The sequence below is a fragment of the Aedes albopictus genome, chromosome 2 (assembly GCF_035046485.1).
Source record: "Aedes albopictus strain Foshan chromosome 2, AalbF5, whole genome shotgun sequence".
NCBI lineage: Eukaryota > Metazoa > Arthropoda > Insecta > Diptera > Culicidae > Aedes > Aedes albopictus.
The window spans coordinates 141,262,698-141,286,439 of NC_085137.1; the positions used below are offsets into that span (position 1 = coordinate 141,262,698).

General features: G+C 38.3%; 1 protein-coding gene across 9 annotated transcripts in view; it reads right to left on the minus strand.

Annotated features, from left to right (window-relative positions):
- Positions 1–677: 677 nt before the first annotated feature.
- Positions 678–23,742, minus strand: part of LOC109410186 (metabotropic glycine receptor) — a 347,855-nt gene continuing 324,790 nt past the window's right edge. For 5 of the 9 annotated variants that reach the window (XM_062850540.1, XM_062850541.1, XM_062850542.1 and 2 more), the window contains exons 12-13: positions 19,124–19,144; positions 678–1,116 (exon numbers count right to left, since the gene is read on the minus strand). In XM_062850540.1, the coding sequence (XP_062706524.1) occupies positions 949–1,116; positions 19,124–19,144 (189 nt within the window). In that variant the 3' untranslated portion in view covers positions 678–948. The remainder of the gene's footprint in view (positions 1,117–19,123; positions 19,145–23,742) is intronic. The other 4 variants (XM_062850543.1, XM_062850544.1, XM_062850546.1 and 1 more) reach the window with 2 other exon arrangements.

A 23,742-nucleotide genomic window follows, 5' to 3' on the forward strand; every position in this document is an offset into this window, starting at 1 on the left:
ACATATAAAGTGATGTTGTCAATAGTCCTGTTCAACGACGAAAGTTGAACTTGTTCGAACTGGCTCCATACCGCTCTTTCTCGTTAGTTGACAAATAGGTAAGAGTAGGATGCAGCAACTTCGAGCAAGTTCAACCTACGTCGTAGAACGTGACTAATATTCGAGTTGCATGTCTTGAACCCCTATTTTAGGACGAACCAGCTAAGGGCTGAAAGTCTCTATAATAAAGTTAAATCAATCAAAGTTAAATCAACCCCTATTTTTACCAGTGCATTGATTGATTAAAGAGGTTCTGGTCCCACATGTGATAAATAATTGATTCAATGAAAATCGCAATACTGAAAACGTTCCAATCCGTTTTGATAAACAACCATGCGTCTCCATCCACATTGAACCCATTCAACTGCTTCCATGTGCTGCTGGTAATGATCAAGCGTAATTATGGCTAGCTGTTAGTAAGCTGAATTGTAATTCAGATTTAAACTATCCGCGGACTGAAAAATGTCATCGATGCTTCTAATATCATCAATTACCTACAATGTGACATTACGGTGCCCACTACCTTTTTTACACTGTTATAGCTACCAACAGAATTGGCTCAACCCATAATTTTCTATACAAACGCGTTGGCGTGCGACACCACAGCTGATGGCGCGGCGGGCGGTACAACAGTGATAGTCCGTGTTTCTGGCAGGGTTCCAACGCAAGCGGTCCCACAAAAAAAAAAAAAAAATCCGATGTTTCCTGATGATTTGCTGCTGCTGGGTTGCATTAAAAATTGTACTCTCGGTAACGTGACTTATGCGATGACGACAGCGACGACTGTTGCAGCTGCTGGAGGTGATGATGATTTGAATTGCTGTTGTTGCGCTGATGATGATGATGATGATTATGTTGTTGTTGTTGTTGTACAGGAGGGTGGTTGCCGCTGCCACTGGTGGTTGATGGCTATTTCGAGCTGGAGACGCCCGAGATTTCCGCTCCGGTCATCGTACCGGTGTCGGTTGGGCCCTCCACGCTGCACACCGAGTCCTCCGGTGTGCGGGACGGTTCCGCTTCGGTCACTTCCACTTCGCTGACCGCTGGACGATTGTTGCGATGTTTGGCGCTTAGTGCCTAGGGTGGGATGAGCGGGGAGAGATGGTATCAGTATTTTATTTTGGTGTTACAATGTGTACGAAGATATTTTTACATTTATTTACAATCTTAATGGCCTTTGTATTGGAAAATCATAACTTATGGGAAGTTAGCTTAGTGGTATTTTGCTCTACAAGAAAATTTAATATTTCAAACGTCTTATGAGAAACAAAGCTACTTGTATAAATATGTAATCTTGGTAGATATCCAAATCGAAAACATGTTGATGTAGAGTTTGGATACAGTTTGTCCTGATTCTATGACACCACCCAGAATATGATAAGCTCACATGACAGCGTTACACTACAGATTATCGAATATTTCGAAGAAGGAAACATAGATTCGCAGCACCCAAGCAGTGGCGTAGCTAGGGATTTTGGGGCCCGGTGCGGAACCAAATTTGAAGGCCCCATGAAAATTATAGATATATATATATATTTGACAATGATAAACCTATTCTTCTAACTCTTAAATAACACTAGTTTACAGCATTTTTGAACTCGGTAAGCTGATGATCGTTTTTGGTGTAGAATCATGCCCTGAGTTCGAAAACGCAAAGGAAAAAATTACAGTAGAGCGGAATTTTTTCGACTTTCCATACATTGGTTGATGATTTGAAATCGATTTTTGTTCTATTTTTAAGCAAAGTCACTCACTTCACACATCTCATTCTCGTAATCAATGCTCCGATTGAGCTGGTTTTTTTACTGTAACTCGCCTAAATACATATGATATGACAAATAAACGTTGAGAAAGATTTTTTTTGTTTTTTTTCTTACCAAAAAAAAAAAATACATTTTTCCATATATTTTTGAAAAATATGCTAAAATTTAAGGAGATCGTCCCCAAAACTTGCCAATATCTTGAATTTTATCAATCTGACGCAAAACCTGTATTCAGATGATCGAATGGTATTATATTCAGCTTTTAATTTATGGAAAAAGATTTAAAACTAGTTAAACAAAACGCAAGATATTTGAATTTTATTAAATTCCATATTTTAAAAAGTTGTAAAACTTGATATTGAGCTAAAACTCAAAAACTGTTCTACTTAAAATTTTTTGAAGCACGGTTTCGAAATCAGCGCTAAATTATGCTTCAAAAATTTTGGTCGTTGACAGAAGTTTACGACTTTCATTTTATTTTGTAAACTAGTGTAATAACGCCGTTGTATTTTGTACAAAACGTTGAAAAAAATCACGACTTTTCTCGACTCAGCATTAGCGTGATGCTGGCAGTGGTGGCCAACTGACTGACGGAAGGTTAAACATTATTTTCTGTATTCCTTTATGAATTTCTTCGGGGACTTCTGCAAGGATACATGCCAGAGTTCCATCAATCAGCGTAATATTTTTTTCTAAGAATTATGTAGAATTTTTTTAACAATTAATTTAGGAATTGCATCAAGCAATCCTTTAGTAATTCCTTCAAAGATTGTTTTACCGTTTTCTTTGAAAAAAACTTTCTTGCATAATAATTTGTCTTCAAGAATCTTTGAAGTGTCATTCAATATTTCCCTAAACACTCTTTCAGGTATTCTTACAGTGTTGTCTCCGAGGATGTTTTCAAAAGCACTAAAGAGTACTTCAAAAGATTCTTGCAAAGGCTTCATCGAGTATTTCTCGAAATATTTGTTCATCTTAATATCAAAGAATTAAGAAATTCCAGAAAAAAAAACACTACAAAAAAGTCTACAATAATTTTTCTGTACCAGATATTATTCCTAGAAATTACATCGGAATTTCATCAGAGGAAGAGAAGTCCTTCTAGAATTTCTTCAAACATTCCTCCATAGTTTCTTTCGGGAGATCCTCTAAATATCCCTTAAATGATCCATTATTTATTTATTGGTGATCCTTTGAAGATTTCTTGAGAATTTCTTTCAAGGACTGCTTTAGAAATTCCCCCAAGGATTCTTTCAAAAATTACTGCAACTTTTTTTTTGAAAAATTTCTGCATGGATTCTTCAAAGAATTTCTCTTAAATTTTATTAAGAGAATCCATCGATAATAATTTTAAAAAAATCCTCCAAGGATCCCTACAGAAGTTCCTCTAAGAAAATTCTTACAGGAACTTCTGTAGGAATTCTTTTCAAAAACCCTTCTGGATTTCTTCAAACGAATTCTTTAATATCCATCTACTCTAGGAGTTTCCCCAAGGATTCCTTCAGCAATTTTTGCTGGCATTCCTCTAAGAACTCTTCTGAAAATTTTAATAGCGACTTTTGATCAGAATCCTTGGAAAATTTTCCGAAAAACCTTTTGAAAAATCATTCTAAGTTGCCATCAAGCATCTCAGTCAAGCATTTCTTCAGGATTCATTATTGATTCCTACGAGATGAAAATTCGTTCAAAAAACTCTAAGGATTCCTGGTAGGGTCAACGTGCCTTAGTAATCTTATAATCCCAAGTTCATCCAATTCGAAAACATAGCGATTACCGCACCGATTGATTACATAATGTTTGATATCATTCGTGCCCACTTCTAACAAAAATACAAAAAAAAAAATACTTCATTCCTTTGTTTTCACTAGGATGACAATAGGAGCGTATATCAGCACCAACATTTCAAAAGGGCGTAACTGCATTTTGAAACAAACCACTCTATCACATCTGTGGGTCATATTTTAAGTTTCCCACGAAATTCACAAACATTACTAGACAGAGAAATTGCTCTTCTTTCCCATACTGGCGGTGATTTGCATGGCGGCATTGAAATACGATCCACAGATGTGAAAGAGGGGTTTGTTTCAAAATGCAGTTACGCCCTTTTGAAATGTTGGTGCCGATATGCTTAAATAGTAAAGGAACAGATACCTGATTTGATAAGATAAAATCAAATAATTTCTTCAGAAGTTTCTCCAAGGATTACTCCTAAGACTGTTTCGCCACTTTCTTCAAGAATTCTTTAAGAATGCCTAGAAGCATCTTAGTGATTAATGGAAGCTTAAGATTTCATAAAGGATGCCCATTGAGAATGCTTCAGGAATCACTTCAAAAATTCATACGGGATTTTTTCCAAGGATTAAATATTTCTTCAAATAAATCTTTCGGAATTTTTTCAGAGATCTTGTTAGGAATCTCTGTGAAGGTTTCATCAATCGGATAAAGCATTGTTTGCTTAATTTATTCAATAATTTCTCCAAGAGCTCTACCAAAGATTACTTTTGGGCTTGTTTCACGGATTGTTTTAGGAATTTTACCAAGGATTTATTCAAAATTCTAAAGGAATGTCTTCAAAGAGGCCTTCAAAAATTCCTCCCAAACTTCTATCAGGAATAAAACAATGTGAGAATTCTTTCTAGAATTTCACAGAAACTCCCCCAAGAACAGTGGAAAATAAAAAACCAAAAATTCTACTGGTATTCCTTCAAACATTTTTTGTGATTTTTTTTTTGGAAATGGTTTGTGAACTTACTTAGATGTATTTTTGGAAACTCCTTAGGTAGTTCTTTTTGATTTTCTTCGACCGTTTCATTGTAGATGCTTGTTTTTTCAATTCGCAAGAGTGTATCTCATAGAATCTCAAAAGTAACAATAGAACGGAATTCCGTAAGGAATTAACAAATGAAATTTTCAGAGAAATTACCAAAGAAATTTTCTGAGGAATTAAAGGAGAAATTTTCAAAAATTAACGAATTAACTATTGAAAGAATTACATAAGTACATATTTGTCTTGTATTTTAGCAAAGGGACTGCCGGTGAAACTTCCAAAGGTGTGAAGAATTAGCCTAAAATTCACAAATAAAAAGAAATTAAAAAAAAAAACTTCCAAAGAAATTGCTGAAGGGAATCTCGCAGGGGATGCCTGAAAAATTACTAAAGCTATTGCCCAAAGAATTTCGAAAAGTAATGCCGTAGATATTTAATAAAAAATAAAAACCTAAACCAATTTCGAATATAATTGCCCAGAAATTTCTGAATGAGTTACCTAACTAAATTTTAAAGGAAAGGAAATGTCCAAAAACACCTCAAAAATAATCTTATAGGAATTTTAGGATCAAATATACCGTCTACCCCCGTTGGTTTGACTGCATCCAATCTGAACACTTTTAAATTTAACCTCCTCTAATCTGCACATCGTTCAAACTAAAAATGGTTCAACCATCATACTCATGGAACGAGGTGAAACGGAACGCAGAATCAAAACAAAACAGCAAAAAGAATTGCCATCAGTGTGTTTTTCGATGCCCACAGGGTTAATAGAAGTTAAAATTAAAAATGAACCCTGTTGGTTTGCATGAGAAGTCGTCCAAACCAACGGGGGTAGACGGTAATACAAATGGCTAAAAGGATTTCCAAAGGGTTTGCCAAAACAATCTCCGCCAAAGGTAATATGAAGGATTTCTACGGAGTAGCTCACAGGAAATTCGCCAAATCCATTTCCAAATTAAGTTATTCCCAAAGTATTTACCAGAGAATTTTTCAAACGAATTTTCCTCTTCGGAAAAATATTCTGGAGAAGTTCACAAAACCAATGCTGAAGCATTGCCGAGAACTGATCAAAGAAGTTTCCAAAGGAATTGCTTAACAATTTCTCAAAAGAACTACCTACCGTAGAAATTTTTGATGAAACTTGTAACAGAGTTCCCAAAAAAAAATCTTGATAATTGTTACCAAAAGAAATCCGAACACAATAGCTGAGACAGTTTTCAAAAGAATTGCCCAAGATGTTAAAAATATTGAAGGATGAATCCAGAAAAAAAAACTTTAGGGACTACCAAACCAATTTCCGACGAAAATTTTCAGAGTAACTGCCGAAGGAGTTTCCAAGAAAAATTTCGAAGATATTCCCTAATGAACTGCTGCACGGTTTTCAAAGTAGTTACTGAAAACGATCAAAAAGAAATTTCCACAGGAATATTATAATAAAAAATGTAAGAACTCTTACTGAAATTCCTCCAAGAAATTTTATTGGAATTTTTTCAATGAATTCTTTAGGCATTCTTCCAAGGTTTCCAACTATTGATACAATTAAAGATTTACTTAGCTGGATGTACGAGAGTTCGACTGTTGGATCCACGTTTTAGGTTAGGGTTCTAGGTTACTTAGCGATAACACCAATTTCGTCCGGATTTTATTCACGAAGCTTCTAAGAAATTTTTCTAAGGATTTCATCAAGCATTTTTTCCAAATGAGGAACTCCAAGAACCAAGAACCAAGAAATACTTCAAGGACTTCTTTACAAACTCCTCCAAGATTTGCTTCGAAAGTTGAAGGAATTTCTTCAGTAATATGTGTTCCCAAGAATGCTAATATTTCAACAAACGATTCCTTTGGAGCAACCCAACATGATCCCTTGAGCAAATTTCCCAGAGCAATCCTTTAGGAATTCTTTCAAGATTTGTTTTAAGAAATTTCAGCAACAGTTCTTTTCGCAGTGCCTCAAATGTTTTTTTAAGTCCTTTCAAGGATTTCTTACGAAGCATTGTTCAAGCATTTCAAAGATTTCTTCAGAAATTCTTCCAATAATTGCTGTATAAAACCGTCCAAAGATTCCTTAGGCAATTTTTTTCATTTACTCTTTCACGATTCGTTTATGAATCCTTTAAGAAATTCCAGTGAAGACTTAATCTTTTTCTCCAAGGATTTTGCAAGCTACGTAACAAAGATTCATTCAGGAATTTCTCAGATTTTTCCTTCAGGTAATCTTACAAGGGTGAACACATTCATCCCCAAAGGATTGATGCACAAAATCCCTTAGGAGGTCTTAAAGAAATTCCCCCAAGGTTTTCAGCAGAAATTTCTCCACGGAAATCTAAAGAAATTCTTTTGCAAACCAACATCAACGAATTTGAGAGGAATTCTTCGGGGTTTATGCCATTAATTTTCAGTTTTAGTTCTAACACATTTTTCTTGTAATTTTGGGGCCATGTCTGCCCCATTTCAAAAAAATTTTGACAATTACGAAGGGGCCCCCACATACGTATCAGCAGTTCTGCGAAGTGTTGAACTTATAGGAATCTTTCGCTATTTTAAGAACTTTATTCAAACTTGTGTTAAAAACCTTCTTTGAGTTGGAGTCCCCCTTGAATGGGGGGCCCGGTGCGGACCGCACCCATCGCACCCCCTTGCTACGCCACTGCACACAGGGCTAAGGGGATTTCTAGGAAGTTCCCAGAGAGTCAAAAAAGGAGAGGTGGTCTAGTTGGTATCGCTATCGCTGATTTGTATGCAGAAGTTCCTGGGTTCAATCCCTGGCCCGCTCCCTTTTCTCCTACTTTGTATCATTCTACCTACTTCCTCTTTTTCTCTGCTCTACATATTTATATAACTCATGTTTGTTCTTAAGTTCATAGCCATCGCTAATAGCCATGGCTAGAACAGAAACGAGTTGCAACCAAGCGAACTGTGCCGCTTCTTCTCCAAAGTTATCAACACACAATCTATCACCTAAATATATCACATATCCCATGGTCGCATCACCGACCCAAAGGTGACTCCCAGATCTCACATCCTACCCTGGTAACAATACCCCATCCGTGCTGGTTGTGGGGACGCAGAGTGCTCTCGATCTCTAGTATCAACAACCATCACACTCTAATATTCCTTGCCCTTCCCAACTGACTGTAAGGACTTGGCCGGCGCCGATATTGATCCAAAAAATGAATGAACTGCTTAAATTCTTGCTTAACCCTTTGAAGCCGGAATTTTTCCAAGCGTTCTTCTGGAGTTTTTTCTACGTTTTTCTGTAGTTTTGGTATTCAGTGGTATAAAACGGTAGAATATTATGCGGAATATTTTTTCTGGACATCCTTGGTCACCCAAACTATTCTTGAGATTAGATCCTTAAGTCTATGGCTGTAACGGTAACTTCTTTCATCATACAAAGCTGCGATTTGTAATCTATCATGCCCTGTAAGTCTTCTGAAAATTCAATAGACAGTATCAGATCATTCGGGATATCCTAGATCATCCAAACTATTCTTGAATTTAGATCTACGAGTGTAACGGTAACTTCTTTCATTATGCAAAGCTACGATTTGTAATCCACCATGCCCAGTGAGTCTTCTGAAAACTCAATAGACAGTATCAGATCATTCGGGATATCCTAGATCATCCAAACTGTTCTTGAGTTTAGATCTTAAAGTCTATGGGTGTAACGGTAACTGGTTTCATTATACAAAGCTGCGATTTGTAATCTATCATGTCCAGCAAGTCTTCTGAAAGGTAAATAGACAATATCAGATCAGTCGGGATATCCTAGGTTATCCAAACTGTTCTTGAGTTTAGATCCTAAAGTCTGCGGGTGTAACGGTAACTGATTTCATTATACAAAGCTGCGATTTGTAATCCATCATGTCCAGCAAGTCTTCTTAAAGGTAAATAGACAGTATCAGATCAGTCAGGATATCCTAAATCATCCAAACTGTTCTTGAGTTTAGATCCTAAAGTTTACGAGTGTAACGGTAACTTCTTTCATTAAAAGCTATGTTTTGTAATCTATCATGTCCAACAAGACTTCTGAAAGTTACAGTTGTTGTTTTTATCAACTAAGCTTCATAACAGTAAGGAGCCCATAATATCCCAAAAATATATAACAACGCGTATGGTTCCTCTGACTGCTTTGGTAAGTACAGTGGATTATGTAACACCTTAACTTAGTGGCAAAAGCTATTACCACAAGTGTAGACCTGAATCTACGGTCTCCGGAGTAGTGATGTTGATCTGGAATATCTCAAAACTATCGTTACAGATTACAGTCTAAAGTTCATTGTGAGACTGACTACTGTTCCTATCAAGAGCTAAACTTCAGGATAGTTTGGACGACTCTCAATGTCCCAAAGGTTCATAAAAATATATAGTAGACTTAAGGTTGGTATAGTTACCGCTATTGATAATGAAACGTTACTCAGTATGTCAGATATATGTAGACCTGAAATTCTGAAATCATGGATAGTTGGCTGACCTGGAACATTCCCATAATGTCTCTAAATGACATTCGAGATTTCAAGAGCTTCACTGATCTCAGCAGTTCCTATGCTATTATTTATGGTGAAAACACATACAATTCTTCTTGTAGATTTGAAGGACTTCATTATAGAACAGTTTGGACGACCTTGAATATCCCAAAGGGTTATAATAAAAAAGTAGACTTCAGATTGCTCCAGTAACTGTGGTTGATTATGGAGCGTTACTCAGTATAACAGATAAGGATACTGTTACGAGTGTAGTCCTGAAGTCCTGAACTCCAAGGTAGATTGGCTGACCTGGCGTCTATAAACGACATTGTAAATATCAAGAGCTTCACGGATCTCAGTATCTTATGCAATGCTATTAGTTGTGGCGGAAATACATAAAATTATTCTTGTAGATTTGAAAGACTTCACTACAGGACAGTTTGGAACGCCTAGAACATCCCAAAATATAGAACACCTTTTGATATTCTTGATGAAGGCTAAATGGATACATATAAACGAAACCCACATCCTAGTTTAGCTTTTAGAACAACTGGTATGTCAATTATTTCGTTTTTCCAAATTTCTTGTTGTTCAGGATGTTCTAGGTTATCAATAAAGTCCCAAATAAAAATGTCCCAATTTTTCCCTAAAGGAGGACTCAAATTGCAACAACTTTGCCGAAGACAGTATTCTGTTTTATCGAATGGGTGAATTTATACAGCCGTTTCTATGTTGGGGTCATATATGACCCCTCCGGCTCCAAAGGGTTGGTTAAATTGCACTTTGAAATACGTAGAGTGTCCCAGCCCTTTATTCGGTGTGATCACAAGTACCGCACGCTATGTCCAAAGGGAAGTATTATGAAGATCGAATGTACCTCAAATGTTATTCCCTAGGATCGTAACTTTGGACCTCTAGTTTCAGAATCTGTGCGGTTTAAAATATTTCATCTTGGGTTTTTTGATATTTTTGATTTTTTTTCCTATTTTCCCATACAAATACCGAAAAAAGTCATTTTAAGGTCGATTTCGTCCCATATAAAAATGTATGAAAAAAAACCCCAAGATTTTAAACCACACATTTTCTGAATCTGTAGGTCCAAAAATATGGTTCTAGCGAATAAATGTTGAGGTACATTCACTTTTCATAATACTTCCCTTTGGACATAGCGTGTACCGTAATCCGGGGTCAAATTGATCACTTCAAAATAGCTTTTGTTAGTGACAATTCAAATAATGCCAAAAAAAAACAGTACCTAGTGCAAATTTAAACATTAAATTAAATAACTCCTAAAATTAAATTAAGAAATTTCCCTCTAAACGCCTAAAGGTAGGCAAAAGCGGGTTCCAAGGGGCTTCGGGGACGGTACAGCGGATTGTTTCTGGAGCCTTCTATGGGCTTTCCGACAGGTTTCGTTTGCGTTCCCATAGTATAACGGGGGTTTCAGAGGGACGTTTCAGGGACGGTCTCAGGAGTCTTTAAAGGGCCTTACACGGGGTTTAAGGGATGTTTGAAGGCATTTCTAAAATATTTGGAAAGTTTCAGGGGGTTTCAGGTTTTAAGGGCGTTCCTAGAGGTTTTAGGGGCATATGATAGCATTTCAGGGCCGCTTCAAGGGGTTTCCAGGTGTGTTTCAGGGGGTATCTCTGCAGTCCTTTAAAGGCGTTCCAAAGGTTTTCAAGAGCGTTTTAAATTGATTACGGGGATTTCAAGAGCATTCCAATGGGATTTCAGAGGCGTTTCGAGGCATTTCAGGAGCTCTTCAAGAGGTTTTTAAGGTCGTGTCAGGGGGTTCAGGAACCTTTCAAGTGTGTTCCATGAGGTTTCAGGGGCATTCAAAATGGATTACAAGGATTTCAAGGGCGTTTCAATGGAATTATAGAGGTTCGGGGGCGTTTAGAGGCATTCCAGAACCGTTTGAAGGGATTTCATGGATTTTTTGGAGGAATTTCAGTAGTTTAAGGACGTTCAAGGGTATTTCAAAGAGATCACGGGGATTTCAGAAGCGTTTAAATTGTATAAATCACACCAGATACCCCGTTTACCCTCTGAATCACCCATGGAGCTCCTTGAAACCCCTTGGGAACCACTGAAAAGCCCTTGAGGCCCCATTTTTTTAAATTCCTGTTCGGGTCTGTCACTAGCCCCATGAGCCCCATGAGGCCCCATGAATCGCCCCTAAGACCTCAAGGTACATACACCCCTGGAACCCCCCTGAAAATTCCTGGGATCCCCTAAAACGACCCTGAAGCGCTTCTGATTATAGGTCTCAGCCTTCCTCCAGAGGCACGTTATCCTCCATTTAAGAAATTTGTACCCAAAAGCCCTCTGAGACCTCCTAAGACACTACTGAGGCTCCCTAAAGCGCCTAGAGACCTTATAAACCCCCTTAAATCCCCTGAGACCCCCTGAAACGCTCTTGAGATCTTCAGATACCCCCCTGAAACCCTATGTGACTCCTTGGAACGCCCTATGGAAACCTGAGACTCCCTGGAATTTTCTGAGACCCCCTGCGACCCTATGAAACGCCACTGAGACCATCTTGAACGCCCTTGAGACCCCTGGAAGGACCCTGAGACCTCCTGGAGCCCCCTGAGATGCCTCCGAGACTTTCTTTTTTCCCTATCCTGAAGTTGAGAAAAATTAAGCCACTGCGTACAATTAACTGAACTTTTGTAGCAAAATTATTAAAAGAGTGGCCCCTGAGATCTCCTGCTACCCCCTAAAACGCCACTGTACCTTAATCAAACTATTCAGTGGAAGGTACTTGGGTATGGTTTAAAACTTCTGGGGAGATTTCTGAATAGTTTTCTAATGGAGAATTATGACATAACTGACATATTCGAAATTCATACATGGTGGCACCTTTGTTTTGATATAGCTATGATCAGTGTTTCTGTAAAGGAAATCTCAAGAGCAGCTTGTCAGGCCTTTTTTAATTAAATACATTAGTGGATCTCTTGGGATTGCTATAAATAATCTTGTAATAGGGTAACCAATATAATTTGGATCCCTTTATATTTAGGATTTTCTCAGATCTAATAAAGATACTTTTCTTAAAAAAGTGAGAGTTTGTAGTGCATCAATACAATCATCCGAAAGATACTCAACAGATCAAAACAATCTTCATAATTTACCACATAATTTTCACGGATTTTTCCTAAAACATTTGGATCCGTAAAAAATCTGTGGGAAATTTTCCGAAAGATGTTATTAAAGAGGTTATCAAGACAATATTTAGACAATGCTTCAAAAACTTCTTGGAAAATTTCAATAAATCTTAAAAAAAAATCCAAATATTTATATATGTAAAAAAGGTTTTTGGCATTTTTAATTTTTTGATAGTTTGATTCAAATTTATTTATAAATTTCCTATAAATTCTTTCCGGAATTTTGTCAGAAAAATTCACCATTGTCTTGGGTTTCCTCGAGAGTTCAGCTGATTTTTTTTAGAAATCTTTTTTCGAATTTTACCGTAACATGCCTCATAGAGCATTCGAGGAAGGCTTACAGGCTGTGTTTTTTTTTCTTTATGGAAGCCATCATTCAAAATGAGTTCAGCATATTATTTTAAAAATAAACATTGGAACACCAGTATTCCAAGAGTGATCCAAGGAGAAAAATCCTGAGAATACCATCGGAAGAATTCCTGAACGAATCCTCGTAGGATTTCTTGATGGAAAAATTTGAAGTAACCTTAACAGACTTGCAGAAAGAATACCAGAGTAATTTTTGGAAAAAAAATCTGGAGAAATCATCGAAACGATTGTTTTTTAGAAAGCATTTTTATTTTTTTTTCCGAGACATGTCTCATAGTTATCTGCTTATAAGTTTTTCTTTTGGCATTCCTCTGAGGATTCTCTGGTTCATTTATGGAAGCTTTCATTTTAAATGATTGAGGGATTACTTTAATTATAAACAAAGAAGATATTATTATTTCTCGAGTGATTCTAGGATAGGAAGAATTTCTGAAGGAATCCTCAAATGAGCCCACGAAGAAAAATTTAAAAAAATTCATGTGATTATCATCAAGTCCTCTGGAGGAAGAAATCCCAGTGTAATATTTAGATAAATTTCTGGAGAAATCATCCGATTCATTCGTGAGGGAGTCTTTAAAGGAATTTCTAGGAGAAAAAATCTAGAAAAATCTTAGGCGAACTATTAAAAAAGAATTCAAGAAAGCCTTGGACAAATTTCAAGAGAAGTCCTCTTAGGAATTCTAGAAGGAAAACTAATATAAAATTCTGAAAAATTTCTAGAGTTTGTTTAGGAATAGTTTTAGAAGAAATTTAGAAAGTTTTGCAGGATTCGCCGCAGCAATTTTCAAGGGAATCCCTATGAGGTCCCCACTGGGACAAAGCCTGCCACTCAATTTAGTGTTTTATGAGCAGTTCCTCAACCAATGACCATTTTGCATGTGTATATCGATTAGCGGGCACGAAGGCACTCTCTGTGCCTAAGGAAGTTGAGGAAATTTCCTTCACGAAAAGTTCCTGGACCGACCGGGAATTCAACCCATCACCCTCAGTATTATTCAGCAGATTTGATGAGTCTGTTGATGAGTCTGCTTTATTCATCGGAGAAATTCATTGAAGATTTTAGGATGAATTACTGGAAGAGTTCTCAAGAAATTTTGAAGAAAACCTAGCAAATATTTTTGGAGGAATCCTTTGAAAACTTCCCAGAGGATTTTTTGGAAAAATTGCTTGAAGAATTTAAGGAGGAATCTTTGAAAGAACCTTCGCAGGATTTCCTGGAGGATATTTTAGAGGAAGCTCCGAATAGATCCTCGGATTTTTTTAACTGTATTTTCTGTTTATTTTTTTTTGTTTATTTAGGAGCAGGGAAAAGCCCGTTTGAGTAGAGCAATCATGTAAGCTCTTTCTCAAATGGGCGCAAAACCTCCTCATCTTTTCTCATCAACAGAAATAATACAATCCAAATGATGAACAAAAAATGGCTTAACTTAACATTATCATTATAAATTACTTAAACTATTCACACAACCTAACAAACCTAACTAACTAGCACTAAACATCACTAAGGAGTCTTTTAGTAGTTGAGCGAGACAGAGTAAAATCGAAAACATGGAAACACCGGTTGAACATACGGGACATACTAATTATTGGCTTATTATAAGCGTAGTTGGTACGTGAAGCAGGTAGACGAAGAATATTCAAAGAATTTAAAACACAGGGACAATCTATACGAGACTGTAAGACATCAGCAACAAAACAAGCTTTGAAAACTTTCTCGATGAAACTTTTAGAGGAATCCTAAAAGACGGTCTGAAAGAATCATTGAAGAAATTTTCCGAAGGATCTGAGAGGAATTCTTAGTTCTTTCTAAAGAATCCAAGCATGAATTTCTTGGCCATTCCAGGCACGAACTTCTGAGAAAAATACTTTTCTAAAAACAATTTCGGAGGGTTCTTGGGAAAAACTATGTAGGATTCCCTGTAAAAGTTTAGATGGAGTATTGGCAGAAATTCTTGGATGAATCCTCGTAGACTTTTTAGAAAAACTCTTGGGCAAATATTTGGTAAACTTGCGGAAGAACTTTATGGAAGAACCCACGATTTTTTTTATCTGTATCAACAAGATTTTTAGCACTAGGCTAGTTCATCTCAGAACTGATAGTCACGTACTTACCCATCACACTAGGACCGCTCCACAGAACCCACGATGAAATTTCTGAAGAAATCCTTTAGAGAATCATTGAAAAGATTTTTGAAGGAATCTGCGGAGAAACTTTTTTTTGTTTCTTTTTATTCGTGAATTTTTGAACAAATCTTCGGAGAAATTTTGGAACTTCTTGAAGAAGATTCTAAATAAAGCTTCAGAGGAGTTTTGAAAAATTCTCTTCCTCTGAAATTTGATAGTCTTTAATCAAACTGCAGGAGATATTTTCTGGGAATTTCTTTTACCAAATCATAGACAAATTTGTGAAGATTTATTCTCAAGGCGAAACTGGATCCCAAGTAACACACATGTTATATAAAAGTTACGACAGCGCAAGTTTTGGTTGTATAGAAGTTTATTTTACGTTATTTCAACACAATGTTAGAATTACGTAAAATAAACTTCTATACAACCAAAACTTGCGCTGTCATAACTCTATTATAACATGTGTGTTGCTTGGGATGCATTACCTCATTATTTATTTCAAGGTATATATTGGTTTTCTTGCCTGATGGTTTCCTCAGTTTTTCATAAACCATTTTTTAGAAATTTCGTCTAAGGTAAAACTGAACACTGCCCCATTTTTTAAATTATTGATTGTTTATTGAATAACAGAGAAATATTTTAAAAATTTGGTTGCACACACATTTAGGGGAAGGGTCAAGGTATCTCCTGATTTTTTTCTAGTTTCTGTCAAACTAAAAAGCATTTTTTAACAGGAAATCATTAAGATACCTTGAGCCTTCCTCTAATGTGTATGAAAACCGAATTTGAAAAAAAAAAAAATTGCACCGTTATTTAACAAAAATCAAAAACAGTTTGTTTTTAATCTCAAATCCGCAAATGATTTTTTGAAGATTCCTAAAACGAATTTACGGAAATATCTATGGAGGCGTTCTTTGAATAATTATTGAAGAAATTGGCAAATAATCTTTTCTGTGACTTTCGTGTAATCCCCAAAAATGCTCTCAGCGAAAATCTCGGAAAAAAGTTCTTAGTCGGAAGGTGTTCTTAGTCAAATCTCTAAACGAATCTGAAATTCTAAATGTTCTGAATAAAACCTGTGGTGTAATGGAGAAATGTTTGGTGCAAATTTAATAAATTCTTGTGAGAACTTCCTCAAAAACCTCGTTGAAATTTTCTGAAGGAACCACCATATTTTTTTAGAATATCTTCAAAGTACTAATGGAAAAATATCCAGACGAGCTCATGAAGGAAAACTCAAATAACTTGCAGTAGATTTTTCTTACTCACTGAATATTTAAGATTTGGTAAATACGTTCAAATAGAAACAGGATTGCTTTAAAGGTTTTGTAGTACACTGAGAGCATTATTCATCGTGAATCTATGATGTATGTCATATAATTTCAATTTTCCAAAAACCACACGATTCTTTATATGTTTATGTAGAAAGCTAATTTACCCGAATTAAAAATAAAAGAAAAAAAAAATTGGACCTCGTTTAATGTTATTCGGGACGATCCTAAGATCCACATATCTGAGAAATAATTCATCTTTTTTTGATAAAAATAGTAAACAGTTAAAAAAATCTCGAATATTATTTCACAAAATAAGTTTTTTCTTTAAAAATTGTACGTAGAATCATTTTTCTATACAAAAAATCTCAAAAACTGTTTGCTTTCCCGAGCAGGAGAAAATATCTGAAGAATACCAAACTCAGGTATGGAAAACCGAATACCTACAACCTGAATGAGGTATTAATAAGCCCTGCATAAGAGGTAAAATACCTAAAATAATAACTGGTGTGTATTCTGTCCATAACAGTAAATAATGACATCAGGTATGGCAATACCTAAATAATAATCGGCGATTTTTCCATACAAACAGTGAGTTTTCCATAATTGAATAATACCTCAAGCAGTCCTCAACACCAAACCAATAACTCGTTGAGGTATTATATCAATACCAACACAATACCTAAATAAGTTATTTTCCACACCAGGATAACCGACCAATACCTTGTCTTGGTATGATACCTGACTTTGGTATGCTGCAGTTATGTGTCAGTTATTTGTTCCTGCTCGGGTTTGCTTGTTTTGAAAATCTATGAAACATAAATATTCGAGAAAATCTAGTTAAAAGCATTCGACCATCCTCGGCGACTTGGAAAATTTTGGGGTTAGGAGTCACCTTTCTACAGAACAAAATCGAACTGGTTACGCGGAGGTTGTTTGAAAAATTCTGTTCCAATTTATTTCGAGAATTCTCCCAACAACTTTTCCATTTGTATTTCCGGTAATTCGTTTTAGGATTCTTCAAAAATTTTATTTTTACGATTTATGCTGGTATGCTCAAGAAGTAAATCCAGCAAATCTTCGGACGAAACTGCGGAAAGTTCTGAATGAAAGCTCTGAAGTAATGTTTGGTTGAATTTTCTAAAATTTCAGACGTAGATGTCGAATTCGCTGGCTGGCTGCACGCGATTGAAGAAGACCAGAGAATTTTGAACATTTGGTCAAACTGAAGGAACAACGGCAAAGACCGACGAAAAAGTAGTTACGCTTGGTGCTGGAGCAAGGTTCTTCACAGGCGTCTGACGTCAATTCCACTCTTGGAAAAGTCCGAATCCAAGCTGCGAAGCTTTCAGTAAAGGACTGCCCAAGGCGTAAATTTATCACGGTTCGCTAACACATTATCGCTTATTCGAACATGTGTTTCCTCTTGAGTTTCGTCCATTGACGTTGCAAACAGTAGTTTCTCGAGCAGTTACGCAAAGATTGTAAGTTATGTTAAAAGTTCTATGCAAGTTCTTGCGTAAAGGATTGCCATTGAACACACTTAGTTGAGCTCGGCTAATTTTCATTCTTTTGCCGAGATCCGCACAGCCGAGTGCTCGGCAACCTAAATTTAACTGAAAAAACGGCAAAAAATCCATTTTATTCATAGCAGCACCTATGGGTGCCGCTGGTATCAAACTTCAAACGTCAAATTTTAGCCGAGATTCAGCAAATGAACTTCAACCGAGATTTGCACAGCCGATCTCGGCATTCTGTTTTAAGTGTGAAAGGTACGGAAAAGTTTAATTTCTGTGATTATTTCCAAATATGTACGTTATTCTCGAAAATATACCTATAACGTGGGTCCTATTAAGTGTTTTGCTTGGATGAATGCTCGACTACACCGGGTATTTATAGGATGTGGTAAACAATCTTATTATTCAACCACACAGCAACAGCAGCGGTCGTCGCGCTTTCGTTCGCTCTATCAATTAAGGAAATCCTTTAGTTATCCGATTGTGGTAAAGGCAACGATAGAAATGCCTATCCCATCCACGACCCGTACGACTGATGGATATGGAAATAGGATGCTGTAATCGATAATAGTGAATGTTGAATCACGTTGGGAGGATATTGCTGTCAGATAATAGAAGCATCATCCAATCGAAAAATCTGGCAACTTGTATTGATAGTAATTACCATTAATCTGCCCAAGTAACATTTCGATGACCAATTAGTCTTGTAAAGGTCTTCCCCAGGAGCACAAACGTTTTACATAGCTCTAATATGACCAAATTTGTTCATATAAAAGTCACTCAAACTAATGTAGAACGAATGTGCTATTTGAGAAGAACCGTTTTAAAACCTTATTCCTTTAATTCTGGTTTTATGGTGGTTCTAAGTAACTCTTCTGGCCTATTTGACTAAAAAATGTTACTTGGGCTGATCATCGTATTTTGCTGAGAAAATATATTTTCCATTCAATAATCACGCGCAAGAAAAAAAAAACCCAAGCAACAGTTTAAAGTCCAAATGGTTTTGTAGAAGCTCAAAATGCACCACAATAGTTTATTGATTTTTTATGGTTTTATTAGGGTTCTAGTGACTTTCTCGAATCTTAGTAACTCGAAAATATTGTTTGCAAGTACTTCTGGTGAACCTTCATTATCTTCATTCAAATATTCTGCTTTACTGCAAAGCTTGTAATTAGTTGGCCCAGAATGTTGCTAATTACCAAATTGAGAGATGAAATTTTTGAGAAAAAAAAATCACGTTCTGGTGGGATTCGAACCAGCGACTTCGTATTCGCTAGACCGGCGCTTTAACCAACTATGCCACAGACCAAGTAACGATTCTACGGAATAGAAAGTCAAAGTGACTTCGAAGCCACACCATGGACACTCCTTTTTCACAACCCCATCTCTCGTTCGGCTTAGATGCCAATCCACAACACACTCGCGTTTGTGCCCACTAACTATGTATCATCGTATTCACTGCAAAACAGTGAAACAGTAAATAAACAAAACCGTCGTTTAGGGAGCTGGGAATTCTACCGACCGCAAGTAAATGCTAAATACAATGGCTAAGGCTAAGCATACTGTAAGTTACTATGTCGTACTCTATTAAATATGAGGGATTGTAAAGGGGGGCAAAAAAGACACAATTACCTTTTCTCGGCTTCCTTTTTTCTGAAGATGAATTCGGTTTATTTGTTTATTTTTGTTTTGGATTTTGTTTTGTAAGGGGTTTTGAGTTGGCGAATTTGTTACATGATGATGGGTGGATGTAACATGTACAATAGATTTTGGTTTTGGGTGGATTTATTCGCGTTAGTTTGTAGGTATATTGTGGTATATGGGTGGCAGTGGTGGTGGTGTGTGTGATCGAAAAGAGAAAGAGAAAAGAAGAGAAAAAACAAACAACCATTTATGATCAAAGTCTATCGTTGGTAGCGGAATATAGTTACAAATTTACAACTCTACTGGAACCTGAAAATGTACAAGCTTACCGTGTTAGCAGAATGGCATAATGTTTACGCTGTACGACAATAGTTCGCGCTATGGGATGAAACGGAAAAGAACAGGAGCTTGGAATCCTAGAAGAGCCTCAGTGAAGGAATTTTTGAAAAATATTGGAACGAGACTTCCTAAGTTATGACCGAAATATATGGGGAACATGGGGTGTTCAATTATTATGGTCATTACAACGTGCACATATCTACGCTATCCCATTTCGTAATTTCCGACCCGATTTTGATTATTTTCTCATTAATGCAATTCTGGCGACATAAGAGATTCAAGAAATAAAAAAAAAAATAGAATGAACAATTTTTCAGAAAATACCGTATTTTCCTGCAAATCATAGAACATCGAAACATCATCTTCTTACACCGGAATACTTCAGACTGTTCTTGAGATATTAATTATTAACATAAACCATGGCTGCGAAAAAAAAACTTTATACCATCGAAAAGAATTCTTGAAGAACTTTTTCTAACATTTGCTGTAAAAGATATGCATGTGATGAGATTTAAAACCTGCAATCTTTTCATCTAAGATCTTTCCTGAGATTTCGCAGAATCCCTGTCAGGATTCTCGCGGAATCCCTGCAGGATTCTCGCAGAATCCCTGTCAGGATTCTCGCAGAATCCCTGTCAGGATTCTCGCAGAATCCCTGTCAGGATTCTCGTGGAATCCCTGTCAGGATTCTCGTGGAATCCCTGTCAGGATTCTCGCAGAATCCCTGTCAGGATTCTCCCAGAATCCCTGTCAGGATTCTCGCAGAATCCCTGTCAGGATTCTCCCAGAATCTCTGTTGGGATTCTCTCAGAATCCCTGTTCAGGATTCTCTCAGAATCCCTGTTCAGGATTCTCTCAGAATCCCTGTTCAGGATTCTCTCAGAATCCTTGTTCAGGATTCTCTCAGAATCCTTGTTCAGGATTCTCTCAGAATCCCTGTTCAGGATTCTCTCAGAATCCCTGTTCAGGATTCTCTCAGAATCCCTGTTCAGGATTCTCTTAGAATCCCTGTTGGGATTCTCTCAGAATCCCTGTTCAGGATTCTCTCAGGGTCCCTGTTCAGGATTCTCCCAGGGTCCCTGTTCAGGATTCTCCCAGAATCCCTGTTGGGATGCTCCCAGAATCCCTGTAAGGATTCTCACAGAATCCCTGTAAGGATTCTCTCAGAATCCCTGTCAAGATTCTCCCAGAATCCCTGTCAGGATTCTCCCAGAATTCCTGTAAGGATTCTCCCAGAATCCCTGTAAGGATTCTCCCAGAATCCCTGTCAGGATTCTCCCAGAATCCCTGTCAGGATTCTCCCAGAATCCCTGTCAGGATTCTCCCAGAATCCCTGTCAGGATTCTCCCAGAATCCCTGTCAGGATTCTCCCAGAATCCCTGTCAGGATTCTCCCAGAATCCCTGTCAGGATTCTCCCAGAATCCCTGTCAGGATTCTCCCAGAATCCCTGTCAGGATTCTCCCAGAATCCCTGTCAGGATTCTCCCAGAATCCCTGTCAGGATTCTCCCAGAATCCCTGTCAGGATTCTCCCAGAATCCCTGTCAGGATTCTCCCAGAATCCCTGTCAGGATTCTCCCAGAATCCCTGTCAGGATTCTCCCAGAATCCCTGTCAGGATTCTCCCAGAATCCCTGTCAGGATTCTCCCAGAATCCCTGTCAGGATTCTCCCAGAATCCCTGTCAGGATTCTCCCAGAATCCCTGTCAGGATTCTCCCAGAATCCCTGTCAGGATTCTCCCAGAATCCCTGTCAGGATTCTCCCAGAATCCCTGTCAGGATTCTCCCAGAATCCCTGTCAGGATTCTTCCAGAATCTCTGTCAGGATTCTCCCAGAATCCCTGTCAGGATTCTCCCAGAATCCCTGTCAGGATTCTCCCAGAGTCCCTGTCAGGATTCTCCCAGAATCCCTGTCAGGATTCTCCCAGAATCCCTGTCAGGATTGTCCCAGAATCCCTGTCAGGATTCTCCCAGAATCCCTGTCAGGATTCTCCCAGAATCCCTGTCAGGATTCTCCCAGAATCCCTGTCAGGATTCTCCCAGAATCCCTGTCAGGATTCTCCCAGAATCCCTGTCAGGATTCTCCCAGAATCCCTGTCAGGATTCTCCCAGAATCCCTGTCAGGATTCTCCCAGAATCCCTGTCAGGATTCTCCCAGAATCCCTGTCAGGATTCTCCCAGAATCCCTGTCAGGATTCTCCCAGAATCCCTGTCAGGATTCTCCCAGAATCCCTGTCAGGATTCTCCCAGAATCCCTGTCAGGATTCTCCCAGAATCCCTGTCAGGATTCTCCCAGAATCCCTGTCAGGATTCTCCCAGAATCCCTGTCAGGATTCTCCCAGAATCCCTGTCAGGATTCTCCCAGAATCCCTGTCAGGATTCTCCCAGAATCCCTGTCAGGATTCTCCCAGAATCCCTGTCAGGATTCTCCCAGAATCCCTGTCAGGATTCTCCCAGAATCCCTGTCAGGATTCTCCCAGAATCCCTGTCAGGATTCTCCCAGAATCCCTGTCAGGATTCTCCCAGAATCCCTGTCAGGATTCTCCCAGAATCCCTGTCAGGATTCTCCCAGAATCCCTGTCAGGATTCTCCCAGAATCCCTATCAGGATTCTCCCAGAATCCCTGTCAGGATTCTCCCAGAATCCCTGTCAGGATTCTCCCAGAATCCCTGTCAGGATTCTCCCAGAATCCCTGTCAGGATTCTCCCAGAATCCCTGTCAGGATTCTCCCAGAATCCCTGTCAGGATTCTCCCAGAATCCCTGTCAGGATTCTCCCAGAATCCCTGTCAGGATTCTCCCAGAATCCCTGTCAGGATTCTCCCAGAATCCCTGTCAGGATTCTCCCAGAATCCCTGTCAGGATTCTCCCAGAATCCCTGTCAGGATTCTCCCAGAATCCCTGTCAGGATTCTCCCAGAATCCCTGTCAGGATTCTCCCAGAATCCCTGTCAGGATTCTCCCAGAATCCCTGTCAGGATTCTCCCAGAATCCCTGTCAGGATTCTCCCAGAATCCCTGTCAGGATTCTCCCAGAATCCCTGTCAGGATTCTCCCAGAATCCCTGTCAGGATTCTCCCAGAATCCCTGTCAGGATTCTCCCAGAATCCCTGTCAGGATTCTCCCAGAATCCCTGTCAGGATTCTCCCGGAATCCCTGTCAGGATTCTCTCAGAATCCCTGTCAGGATTCTCTCAGAATCCCTGTCAGGATTCTCTCAGAATCCCTGTCAGGATTCTCTCAGAATCCCTGTCAGGATTCTCTCAGAATTCCTATCAGGATTCTTTCAGAATTCCTATCAGGATTCTTTCAGAATCCCTGTCAGGGTTCTCCCAGAATCCCTGTCAGGATTCTCTCAGAATCTCTGTTGCTATTCTCTCAGCATCTCTGTTCCCGGGTAGAGGAAAAGATCTCAATAATGGCATATTTTGATATTGATTTCAAAATGTGATATTGGTTTGATTGATATAAGAGATAAAAGATCTATATATCTGAATATCTGAAATTTACTCCTGGGACATCATCATGTGATCATATTTAGATCTTGTAAGATCTAACCAATAGCAGCAAGCTATTCGTTTAATCTTTGAATATCAAATTTTGATATTGTTCAGATGTTCCACGAACATTTTTCAGATATTATTTTCAGATATTTTATCTCTTATATCAATCAAACCAATATCACTTTTTAATCGTCAGTACTTCACCTCTACCCGGGTTGGGATTCTCTCAGAATATATGTCAGGATTCTCCCGGTATTCCTGTCAGAATTCTTTCAGAATTCATGTCAGAATTCTCTCAGAATCCCTGTTGGGATTCTCTCAGAATCCCTGTTGGGATTCTCTCAGAATCCCTGTTGGGATTCTCTCAGAATCCCTGTTGGGATTCTCTCAGAATCCCTGTTGGGATTCTCTCAGAATCCCTGTTGGGATTCTCTCAGAATCCCTGTTGGGATTCTCTCAGAATCCCTGTTGGGATTCTCTCAGAATCCCTGTTGGGATTCTCTCAGAATCCCTGCTGGGATTCTCTCAGAATCCCTGCTGGGATTCTCTCAGAATCCCTGCTGGGATTCTCTCAGAATCCCTGTTGGGATTCTCTCAGAATCCCTGTTGGGATTCTCTCAGAATCCCTGTTGGGATTCTCTCAGAATCCCTGTTGGGATTCTCTCAGAATCCCTGTTGGGATTCTCTCAGAATCCCTGTTGGGATTCTCTCAGAATCCCTGTTGGGATTCTCTCAGAATCCCTGTTGGGATTCTCTCAGAATCCCTGTTGGG